The 12,466-nt window shown below is 31.0% G+C and overlaps 1 protein-coding gene across 2 annotated transcripts; it reads left to right on the plus strand.

Moving 5' to 3' along the window:
- The first annotated feature begins 7,679 nt into the window (after positions 1–7,679).
- LOC114416217 (rhodanese-like domain-containing protein 10) lies at positions 7,680–9,219 on the plus strand. Of its 2 annotated transcripts, none has more exons than XM_028381095.1 (2): positions 7,680–8,256; positions 8,661–8,728. In XM_028381095.1, exons 1-2 carry the CDS (start codon positions 7,799–7,801, stop codon positions 8,722–8,724), a joined length of 522 nt encoding a protein of 173 aa, XP_028236896.1. In that variant the 5' UTR covers positions 7,680–7,798; the 3' UTR covers positions 8,725–8,728. The 2 variants fall into 2 exon arrangements, with proteins under 2 accessions (XP_028236896.1, XP_028236887.1); XM_028381086.1 differs by lacking the exon at positions 8,661–8,728 and adding an exon at positions 8,776–9,219 and having other exon boundaries at positions 7,693–8,256.
- Positions 9,220–12,466: the final 3,247 nt, after the last annotated feature.

Genomic DNA, 12,466 nt, shown 5'->3' on the forward strand with positions numbered 1-12,466 from the left:
CTCATTTGAATATTAGGTGCAAAATATAGTATTAATATAAGTTTTATACAAAAATAGTTCAAATAAGTACTTGGATGTAGTGGTAAAAGAGTGTGTTTCTTACTTCAAAGACCATGATTTTAGTCCTTCCTTAAGCATTTTTTTAAGTTTATATTTTTTAAGAAAATATTGGTCAACTTTCTTGTCTAGTCAACTTTTAAAATTTAACGATTAATGATTAGTCAACAGTTAAAATAAACTTTGGGGACTAAGATAATGTATTTTGAAATATAGGAAAACTCAAATAGTGAATTAAAAAATTGGGGGACCAATTTAGTGTAATAGGGAGACAAATTTTGCAATTAAGCCTTTTCTAAAAGATAGGATCGTATCAAGAGTCACTCATGAGAAAGAACAAGTGAAGATATTTTATATTTTAACAGTCAAAACAAATTTAATTGATTATCAAATACAATAATTGATTAATTTGTTAAATACCTCTTTGTTCTGCATTTTCAGAAACATGGTAATCAACTATCTCATTTCACAAAGAGCTTCTCAAGCTTATGAGGTTCTAGAATAATCGATTATCAAATGTGGTAATCAATTATTTCGTCACACGAAGAGCTTCTAAAGTTTTCAGACACAATCTAATTGATTACTAAATATGGTAATCGATTATCTCGATCTACAAAGCATTCCTTCTTCTAAAACTAGCTTTATAATCGATTACTAAAACTAATAATCGATTAATTTGATGACTTTAGCCAAATTTCAAATAGAAGTGAGTTTTGTTGCTTGTTCTAACACTTTGCCATTGATAACATAACCTTGTAATTGAGTATACTGTGTTGAACTCATTGCTTCTAAGAAACTTTAGGATCAATCCATCTATCTATCATGTTTAATTCACCCTAAGCATGGATAAAAAAAAAACTAAGACTTAATCTACCACTCATGCATAGACTAAAAACATTCAATACAAATGCCACATCTTTTAAAATGTGTTTGACATTGTAAAATCATAAAACCAAAATGCTAAGACTAATCTTCAAGTCTTCAATCTTTGATTCAAAACAAAGATGAGCTATGTAGGAAGAAGGAAGGCAACAATTGCTCTTCCTCGGTTCATTTTTGGGTTAGGGTTACATAAGACATGCTTTTGATATAAGATGTGTTCGTTTTGAACCCATAGACCATCAACACATTATGCCAACAAGCCACTTGGGAATTTGACAACATGTAATTAATAAGACATGTTCATATTTAATTTTTAAAAAATTACATTTTATTTTATTTAGAATAATTTAAATAAAAAAGACTTATTAAATGAGATCAATGCATTCCAACACATTCCCACATGTACGTTAGAATAGGTCTGAATGTGATTCCCATCTGCAACTAGAGTTTCTAGGGTGAAGGCAACCCTCAAGGCATGCAAGGTTATTTCTACTTGGGAAGAACATCTAGCTCATGATGCACTTTTATCAAGATGACACTCATGACATTTTTCATTAGTAAGCTTCTAATGAATCTGCCATAAAAAGAAGGCCTAATATAACTTTAGGTCTCAAATATATATTTGATTTTTATTGAGTCCTTGATAAATTTTTTTGTTGTTCTGAGTCCTTGATATATTAAAAGTTTTTTTTAAGTTCCTGTCATTAGTTAAGTGATGACGTGACACAATCCAAAGTGGCTAATATAAATTGGAAAAGACATTGAGATGTTGTCACATCATAGCTAAACTAATGATGGAGACTCGGAAAAAAAACCTTTTAATGTATCAAGAACTTGAAACAATGAAAAAATTTATTAGGGACTCAAAATAAAAATTAAATATATTTCAAAGACCTCAAACATATTTAAGCTTAAAAAACACAATTTTTCATAAAGAGGTGCACACCAAAACCAGCGCCAAGTAGGGCCACTGCATAATTTCTCATCAAACTCTATAAAACTCCTCAAATGATTAAAGTTCCACATGTCATCCTACCAAAAATTCCCCACTGTTGAGTGAATCAATAATATGGACTAACACTTTTGGACTTACTATTGCTTTAGTATATAACAAACTAAAAGAGAGACATGTGCATAACACAATCATTTTTCAACTAAATTTTTAATTCATAAACTTTTTTAAAATCATATTTTTAGTCCTTAAATTTTTATTTGATTGGTCAAGGTTCCTCAACTTTTTTTCTATTAATATTTTTAGTCTCTAAACTTTTGTTTGACTGGTCAATGTATGACCTTGAAATTTTGATAACTAAAAAACAAATGTTTAATGTAATTCTTGCATTGTTTGATTAATTGGCAAGAGTTGAGGTGTTGTGCGAATTATCTTTGTGCGATTGCTTGGTGTGAGTGTTAGGTTATATGGAGTTTGTTTGACCTGTGTTGGATATGTGAGAGGTCAAGTTTGACCCAAAAACCAATTTTAGTGAAACCATGATTCTGAACTTGTTAATCATTGGATCACTTTGAAATTTGAACTATAGGTTCGTGACTCACATTTGCACGTTTTCACCGTTTGGATTTTCCAAATGACATCTTTGAACAACTCACATAGCGAGACAAGCACTCTAAGCGTAATTCCCAACTCGAGAAGAAAATTCACGTACCGAGACAAGCACGCTAAGCACAATTCCTAACCCGAGAGGGAAATTCGCTTAGCAAGACAGGTGTGCTAAGCACAATTGTAACCTGAGGAGGTATTTCACTCAACGCGAGAGGTCATGCTCAGCGCAAAAAGTGGATTTTTGCTTTGCAAGATGAGCTTGCTAAGTGATATTTGCATGTTATAAATAAGTCTCAACATAAAAACACGCGTTTTATCTCTCTTTCTCAAAACTTCCATCCAAAAACCCTAACATCTCCTCCTCCACCACCCGCGACCACTGGTGGCCGTCATAAGCCTTTGTGGCTTGCCACCGAACCACCACACGAATATGAATACTTTAATCGAAGCAGAATCTTCAAAATTCATCTCAAGGATTCAGTACAGAACGGAGTTCCCAACCTTTTCTTTCATAGTTCTTTGAGGTAACCTTGATTTTTATACCTTTTCCTAGTTAGTTTAAGCTTTTCCTAGTATCTCTTAATATCTGGATACCATAATAGGATGCTTTTATACTTTCTTTGAAAATGAGATGTTGTAAAAGTTATCATTTATAAAATTGATGTTGTTTTCGTGACCTATTCTGAATCCCAACCACATTGGCATGATCAGAATTTCAAAATGACGTCTCTTTGATGTAAAACCCAAAAACACCATTTTAGTCCCTTTTAAAACTAAATGGATATTTGACCAAAATTTTGAAATTAACCTTGTCCTTGAAATCTATATTAAATTGTCATCGATTTGGTATATAGAGCTCTGCGTTTGGACTGACAGACGTGAACGTGAGAGACCTCCGAGTGATGCAGAGAAGAGATAATGGAGATATATCAATAGGTGAGGGGAGTTTATTTTGGTTTACCACTTTGATACCGTAGTTGTGGTCAGGGAACCTAACTATGGGGATGTATGTTTGCTTTGTTGCATGCTGATTTTCACGAAAATTGTATTTTTTACTAATGGGATGTTGTTTATTTGTTATTGATAATTGGAATTGTGAATGATATTGTTGTTGTATGAGACTTGTTTTGTTTGAAGACATAGGGAGTGTGAATCCCAGGCATGAAACTTATATGTATATATGCAGAATGCGATTACTGATGATGTTGATGTTTATAATAATGATGATATGAGATGATGTTGATGTTTAAGATAATGTTGATATGAGATGATGTTGATAATGGTGATGATGTTTCATACTTCATATTGCATGAAAATAGTATATAAACTTTGTCACTAAGTACTTGTAGTTTTCCATGAGGAAAAATACTTGTACTTAGGGGCATGTCACTCACACTTGTTGCCTAATTTTCTTAAGTGAGAGTGTCGGGTGAACATGCTTAGGCTATTTCTTGACGAATGATACCACATTGCATTTGAGAGTTGAGTCAGGTGCATGCATCATTCTGAACATAATTGATTCAAATTATGTAAAAGTTGATGACTAATTTGCTAAGTGTATGCTGAATGGATGAGTTATTGATAATGATTATGATTATTGTTATTATTTTCTTGCTTACCATTGTCATCATATGCTTGTTGATTTTCTTTTTATATAATAAACTCACCCTTGCAATATATTGTACCGAGTGGTTTGTACTTATGATGATTGCGAACCTTCATTTCTGGGAGCAGATGAAAAACAGTAGATGATTTGGAAAAAGATTCTTTTGTTGGAGTCGCCAAGCCAAAGTAATAACGTTATGATTATTTTGAGAGAGAGTTGTGTTTTGTTATCAACTCCTTCGTAGCTGGTTCCTTGATTCTTTTTTATTGGGACATATAAATCCTAGGTTTAGATACATGTATAAACTAATTAATTACTTTCTCTCATGTGAATGATGTACACTGATTATATATATATATATATATATATATATATATATATATATATGTATATATATATATATATATATATATATATATGTATTTATTTAAGTATTAGTGCATTGTTTAGTGGATGCATATCGTAAAAAATTTATCCTGTTTTTCATAATCAAATTAATGAAGATTTCATTTAAAAATCGAAATTATGCATTTTAGAGTTATCGATATCGTAGCGACGAGGTAAGTCGTTACCGTCAATGTCTTTCAATTTTTTCCATTAAGGTTTTTAGTCCCTAAACTTAAAAAAAAATTCATTTTGTAGTCCTTGAAATATTATTAAATAAATAAAAATAATGGATTCAAACTTTTGTTCGGAGACTAAAAACTAAAATTTTTAAAAGTTGAAGAACCTTAACCAGTCAAACAAAAGTATAGGACTAAAAACTCCAATGGAAAAAAGTTAAGGAACCTTAACGAGTAAAACAAAAGTTTAGAAACTAAAAATTGAATTTTGGAAAAGTTTGAGGACTAAAAACTTAGTTAATCATTTTTTTTAAGGTGTGCATAACACAATCATGAAGGAGAAAAAAAATAAAATAAAGGAAAAAAGATGTGCTCAAATTGCATATATAACAACAAAATGTGATTAGGAATGATGATTGATAGGTTTGAATAAGGTGGGTGCTATAGTACTCATCTCCGTAGAGTTAAAAAAAAAATTTATATCCATTTTCATGCTTGTGTTTAATAAAGAAATATTTGTATTTACTCTATATTTACACAAAAACAATATTTACACGATAACAATTTTAATCTTCATCCTCGTATAGATTGGATATCTATGATAAACTTACATTTTTCTTATATATAAAGTCAAGAAATTAATATATTAATTAAAAATTACTAAAAAATAAACTGAAAAGTTACTCTTAAATCATCAAAACATAATGTTAAAAACATTCAAACATAATTCTACAGCAAACCATTATAATAGGTGGTTCAGCGGTGGAGAACTAATGACAACAAATGTATGTCATTAGATATAATAATTAAATAATTAATGGTCAAGTATTTAGCAAATAATTTAATTTAAATTAAAACTTTAGTATTTAATTATTATTAATTTAAATTAAAAATTTAAAACTGTAAATTAATTAGTTGTGATTAGCCCTAAAACTCTGTAAAAACCTAATCTCCCTTCTCTCTCACTAAACCCCATTGCTCCCTCCGTCATCACTACCGGCCAGAGCTTCGACGCACCATTGTTGTCTTTCGCAAACACTATCAACATCCACCATGTCTCTGACGGCTAACTAATTAGCAGCCTAGCCAACTTTGTCATAGATTTCATCATTGCAGGTCAGTAGTTTTTACGGTGGCGACTTGAGGAGTAGGGAGGGAGTCTAAATTGATTGTTGTGGAGTGAGAGTTGGAGAGTCAAAGGAGTGATGGGATGGAGGGTCAGAGGGAAAGGCAATGACGATGATGTTCATGGATTCCCATGGTTGTGCCATCATGAGAGTATGGACAGAGAAGGAAGACAGGAGACGTGGAAGGGAAAAATTAATAAAAACATTCTAACATTTGTTTAGCTTAAATATTTATTAATATTTTGGTTATTGTAACAGTTTCTCTTACTTAGCCATCGGTGGACCACCTATCTAATAGGCCCACTTATACTAAGTTTTTGTGCATATGTATTTAAGTTTTATATATAGTTGTGTTTTATATACTGAATTTTATGTAGCAGTTAATTTAGTTCCTAAAAAACCAAAATTTTATGATGATTGATTGATGATGAATATAAATTTACAATTATGGAGAACTAGGACAAAAGCATAGAGCTTAAAAAAAAATACTTCCTCTAAACTCATATATAAAAAAATAATTATTTTTAGATTAATTAATAAATAGTAAAAATCATTTAATTTTATTAACATTAAATAAAAATAAAATTATTTTTAAAATTTCCTTCATTAAAACTTGAAGAATATTTTAAAAATAATGTCATTAAATATAATAAAATTAATTAAATTTACTTATATTTGAGTTTACGATACCCAATAATTTTTTTACTCATATCTGAATCCAACTGAAGTAATTTTTTTATATTTTTTTTTCATAAACAAAAGTTTTCATTGAAGCCTCAATTAATTGAGCATGGGGTGTGCCTAATTGAGATCATAAAAGAAGTATACAAAAAGCTATAAAGTTTCACAACAACCTCTCACAAATAAGCTGCCATTCTTACAAGTTATTCCAGCTCAAAACCATTCCCTATACCCATGATAAGCAAAATTACTAAATGAAAAATTACTAAATGCAAAATGACATGTACAGGGAAGTCGCAAAAGAAAATTTCTATTATTTTGGCACTCACGATCTGATGCACCTCGCGTCAAACCTACACTACATATTGAGATTACCAAAAAAACTGCTAAAATAACAAGACTTCTCTAGTGAAACGGCACCATCCAAAATCCAAAAATAAGCTTTAATTATAATAATTAGCTAGTAAAATATTAATTATTTTTGTATGTAAGATATTATATATATATATATATATATAATAGGTGCGACAGGATCGTAAAACAGTACACGCATCCATTTTCATCAAAATTTGAGGGTGAACACTCTACTCATATTCAATAAGTCAGGTATTTATCTTACTAATTTTTGAATACTTTATACGCTTAGGATTTGGGTACACTTTGCATGTGGAAAGAAGAAGAAAATAAAGAAGAAATTGTACAAATTCCATCTGGGTCTCACATTTCCTATATTCTACTTTAATTTTAAAAATTATCTTCTATTTTCACCCTCTAATTTATTGATCGTTTGAATCAATTGTTATGTTTATAATTTTACTTTCTCTTGTTTTAAATCATTTAAGCTCATTAAAAAATAATTTTAGCTTGTCAATACGTCTGGATTCAATTTATTTGTAACCAATTTCCAATATTTTGTAATTTAATTTCAGATTTACAAAATTTATTAAAGCCAAGTATAAACTCATTCAACTCAGATATTTTTCTTCGGAAACTTTTTTATTTTCCTACCACAACAGTCACAAGACAATAAAAATTTAATGTCTGATAATGCATATTTAGCAAGAATAAAAATGCCTAAGCCTTTTCTTTTTTCTTATCTTATCCTTTTCTTATCTTTGTAATGTCTTTGACTCCTTGTAGATACACAGATGCAAAAGTAAGTGGGAAAAGACAAAAAAGAAAGCTCAGAGAACCAATGGTTTTGATCCTTAACAGATTTTTATTTTATCATCCCAAACAACTCAAACCAAGTCATTCATAGCAACACATTCTTACAATCTTACATGTCAAAACTAAACAAAAGTGAGAGAAACATCGGAACATGGCAACCCAATTAAACAATGTGTTCAGAACTTCAATTCTGAAGCACAAGATCCAATCAGAGACCCCTTTGAAAACCACAATAAGAACCACAAGATTTCAAGTGATCAATGCTACCAGCAGTGCAAGGCAGCTCATAGAGTCTGGCACAGTGAGGCCAATATTGCCAAAAGATGCTTCCACAGCCATAAACTCAGAGGGATTTGTTCTCCTTGATGTTAGACCAACTTGGGAGAGAGAAAAGGCCCGTGTGGCAGGGTCTTTGCACGTGCCAATGTTTGTGGAGGACACGGATAACAGTCCCATAACTCTGCTTAAGAAGTGGGTGCATTTTGGGTACATTGGCTTGTGGACTGGCCAGTACCTCACTACTTTGAATTCTGAGTTCCTTAGTCAAGTGGAAAATGCCATTCCTGGTAAGGAGGCCAAGCTTCTTGTGGCGTGTGGAGAAGGGTTAAGGTGAGTACACGGAAGAAATTTTTGTTTTCAGAAAATATGGTTAATTGGTTATAGCAAATTATGATTGTTTATGTAGCTTAGAATTTTTAATGGACATTAAAATTTTGTTTCCTTTTTTGCACTTAATTGAAATGGAGTTGTTCCTGTTCTTGGTGAGAAAGTTTGGTAATTTTTATAGTTAGCATTCTAGTTTATATCAAGGAACTTGAAACTAGATCTAATTAACTTTCCTCTAGAAATAATCTATTTATCTTTCTAGTTTGTTTTCCATGTAACACTAAGATTTATAAGCTTATAAAAATGTCACACCTGATTTCATAGTTAATAAGCTCTAACATTCCTTTTTTAATCAAGAAAATTATTAATGACTTTGAATTGGAGCTTTATATTAGTTTGTATTGTAGGTATGACTTTTTCCAATTCACAAAATCAGAACTTAAATTCATCACAGCAAGAAGAACAAGTTGATTTTGACAATAAAGGAAAATGTTAACTTGTTGGCTTTGGTGAGTGATTCAGGTCAATGACAGCAGCTTCAAAACTGTATAACGGAGGTTACAAAAATCTGGGATGGTTGGCTGGAGGCTTTAATCGTTCTAAGAACAACGACTTCCCAGCAGTAGAAGGAAAAGAGAAGTTGCAGCATGCAACAGTTGGGGGTGTTTCTTACATATTCCTTCAGTTGCTCATATTATTAAAGGCTGTTGATTAAGGAATTATTTTGATAACTTATTAATTTTCATGTTTGTGAATCTTTTGAATTTGTAAGCCTCTGTAGCCTAGTGACAAGTACATTTTATTAAAATTCCATTTAAATTAAGACTATGCAATTTTGTAGATAAGCAGGCCAGGTTTCCATACTTCACACAGATCATGCATTTCGTGAAGTAGTTTTATCAATTATCACATCAACATTAAATTTCTTTTTCTAGTATCATATTTTTATAGGATGAATCCAATTTATTTCCTGAGTCAGAATTTCCTATTCTTTGTATATAAAATGGCTCATTATGAAAGTATTGGTATACTGACCCATATTATTTTGTATCAAATTCAAGAGAGTGAAACGCCACAATAGTGGTTGTTTACTACTCTGCCTCTTAAAATGGTTTACATAGTTCAATCTTGAGTAAGAGATTCTCTAGGCAGCCTTTGGTGAATTAGTGGATGACCTTCTCTTGCTTATTTTTGTAACATAATGTATTTCCTTTTCTTTGGTAGTAGTAGTTGTTGGAATATCTTTAATCTTTATTATTTATACGGAAGTTAACAATTCACAAAAGTTCTAGGATCTACAACAAGCTTGATTATTAAGGATTAGATAAAATACATGGATCCATAGTTGGTTCTTGATCTAAGCGTTATTTGATATTTGTTGTAAGATCTTTGTAGCTATTCATCATGATCACGAACAATGATATTATGGTTGTTCCTCAACCGAACCTCTTTATTCCTCAATAGATCTTTTATAATTCTTCAGATGGAGAGAAGAGAAATTATGTGTGACGGCTCGGTATATTAGTGACGAAAGTCTTCTTATAGCGTGTTAATCTAATAGGATTCTCATTATCCTCTCATGGGTCAACATTGACATTTGTTCATTTAAGTCCATATTATCTTATTTAGTTGTCTAACATGTTTACTTAATTTGACCACATAAAATAAAACTCACTAATGATAAATAATTAATATAATTGTCTTATAATATTAACCCACATTAATTATTGGAATAAAAAAATTCCAACAATCTTCTACTTGGGCTACATATTGTAACAATTATATCAAAAATTCTTAGGCGCACATCCATACACTATTTATCTTTAGACTTCCACCTTAACAAACCGACTCATCTCTTGTATCAATAATGAAATCATTGCGGCTTTCGTCACTACAACAAATGTGACTAGACCCCAATGACCACCACATCAATACACTCAATGACATAGATCAATAAGGATAAGCAACATGGAAATTACATGCAATGTGATCTCAGTCATGCCTATTTCCAATTGGTCCAACTTAAATCTTTAGTGAGATCAATCTTAAGTCCTTAAGTACAATTTAAATAGTGCATTTAAACAAACAAGTTTCATAATAAACTTATAAACTCTAATCTTTATTTATGCATAAAATCAAATACATGAAATTTGAATCCAAACATAGAACATAAAGACTTCCACTAAATCAAGGCAACAACTGAAACAACACCATTCAAGCAACGTATATGCTCATGTTTTAAGTGTTAACCATTAATTAGTGGGTAAGCTAGCATACTATCTTTTCCTATACATTATAAAAATATCTTTATTTTTCTTAATTCTTTCTTTAATAACCATAAACTTTGTGTCAATAACCTCTAACCTGGTTGAACTCTTGTTCTTGTTGGAGTATAACACTATTGAGTTATTATCACAATAAATACTTAATGGTCTCTTAATATTTGTAACAATAGGAAAACCAATAACAAAATTTAGCAGTCATATCATATGGTTTCTTATTAGAGTCAGAATACCTTATAATCTCTAAACTTCTAGACTTTCGATATGTAAGTATGTAGTTTCTTATTCTCTTCAAATAACGCATTACATGCTTTACTACTTTCTAGTGCCGCATACCATGATTACTCACATATCTTTCTAGGACTCTCACTAAAAAGCTATATTAAAACGAAAACAACCTTAAGAATTGAATACATAAGACTACCCACGACTAAAGTATAAGGAATCATTTGCATCTATTCTTTTTTCAAGATTACTAATGGGGCATTGTTTGAGACTAACTTGTCTCCTTTACCCGTATATGTATTTTCTAATTTACTATCTTTCATGTTGAATATATCCAAAGCTATGTTATGATTAGAAAGTTGTCATCAACATATATAATACCAAAAGGATAATTTTACTCCCACTAAATTTTTTGGTATGTGCAATCATCAACCAAAATTGCCTCAAAACCATAAGAGGTAATAACTTGATGAAATTTATAATACCATTGACGGAAAGCCTATTTAAAGTCATAGATGAATTATTTTAGTTTGCATACCATAAACTTTGAATAACCTTAACAAGTTTTTCTAGTTGCATCATATTGTTTCATCAATGTTATCATTTAGAAACATAAGTCTTTACATTAATCTAATACAACTATAAATCAAAACGAGTCATCAGTGTCATTATAGTCGTAAGAGAGTCTTTCTATGAAACCAGAGAAAAGTCTCTTTATAATCATTGCATTCCCTTTAAGTAAAGTCTTTGGCAACAAGATGATCTTTATGTATCTTAACATTACCTTTTGAATCCCTTTAAATTATAGATATTTGTTTACAACTTATGGGGTTCGCACCTTCAGGTAATTTGACGATATCCCAAAAGTCATTGTCAACCATTGATTTTATCACATAATTAATGACTTGACTAAAGTTGATTAGATCTTCCTCGATGAACCTAATGTCATATTGATGTTCTTAAAGAGATGCACCAAAATAATCCAAAGTTGCATTTTTCCATTTTCTAGTGGATCTTCTAAATGACACTTCTTGAGGCGACTGAGTTTGAACTATAGGTGGTGCTTAGGGAGAAATCCCAATGTTGTCTTGTCCTTAAATGATGTCATGAATAACATCATTATGAATTACTAGATATGTTTCTTGAACAATGGAAAGTACAAAGACTTATCCATTGTCAATAATAAGTTATTCTTTAAGGACAACACTCATTATGTTTCCTTCCCCTCCAAACTCAATTTTCTCAAGGAATTTGACATTTTCATCTCAAAGAATGATCTTATAGTGGGATTGTAAAACTTATACTCACGAGAGCGCTCAATCTAACCAACAAAGCAGTAACTATATTGTTGAGTCTAGTTTACCTTGTGACATATAAGGCCTTGCTTCGGCTAGACATTCCCAAATGTGCATGTGCCTAATGATTGGCTTATTCCCCGTCCATAGCTCATAGGGAGTTTAGTTACTACTTTAATTGGTACCTTGTTGAGGATATAAATTGTAATATTTAATGTTTTTCCCCAAAGTGACTTTGGTAGAGAAAAATCATATTTCTTGCAATATCCTTAAGAGTCTAGTTTCGTCATTCTGCAACTTTGTTCATGATAGGTTTGTCTAACATTGTATATTGCAGAACAATTTCACACTTATTGAAGAAAGAGAAAAAACATGAAGAGTTCTAAACGTTTCTCACCTTATCTGTCATAT

The sequence above is a fragment of the Glycine soja genome, chromosome 1 (assembly GCF_004193775.1).
Source record: "Glycine soja cultivar W05 chromosome 1, ASM419377v2, whole genome shotgun sequence".
Taxonomy (NCBI): Eukaryota; Viridiplantae; Streptophyta; class Magnoliopsida; order Fabales; family Fabaceae; genus Glycine; species Glycine soja.

Bases quoted from the DNA above. Each gene is read 5' to 3' on its own strand.
- LOC114416217 (XM_028381086.1), top strand. From the start codon at position 7,799: ATGGCAACCCAATTAAACAATGTGTTCAGAACTTCAATTCTGAAGCAC. The intron at 8,257-8,775 runs GTGAGTACACGG...TGAGTGATTCAG, and splicing joins GCGTGTGGAGAAGGGTTAAG to GTCAATGACAGCAGCTTCAA.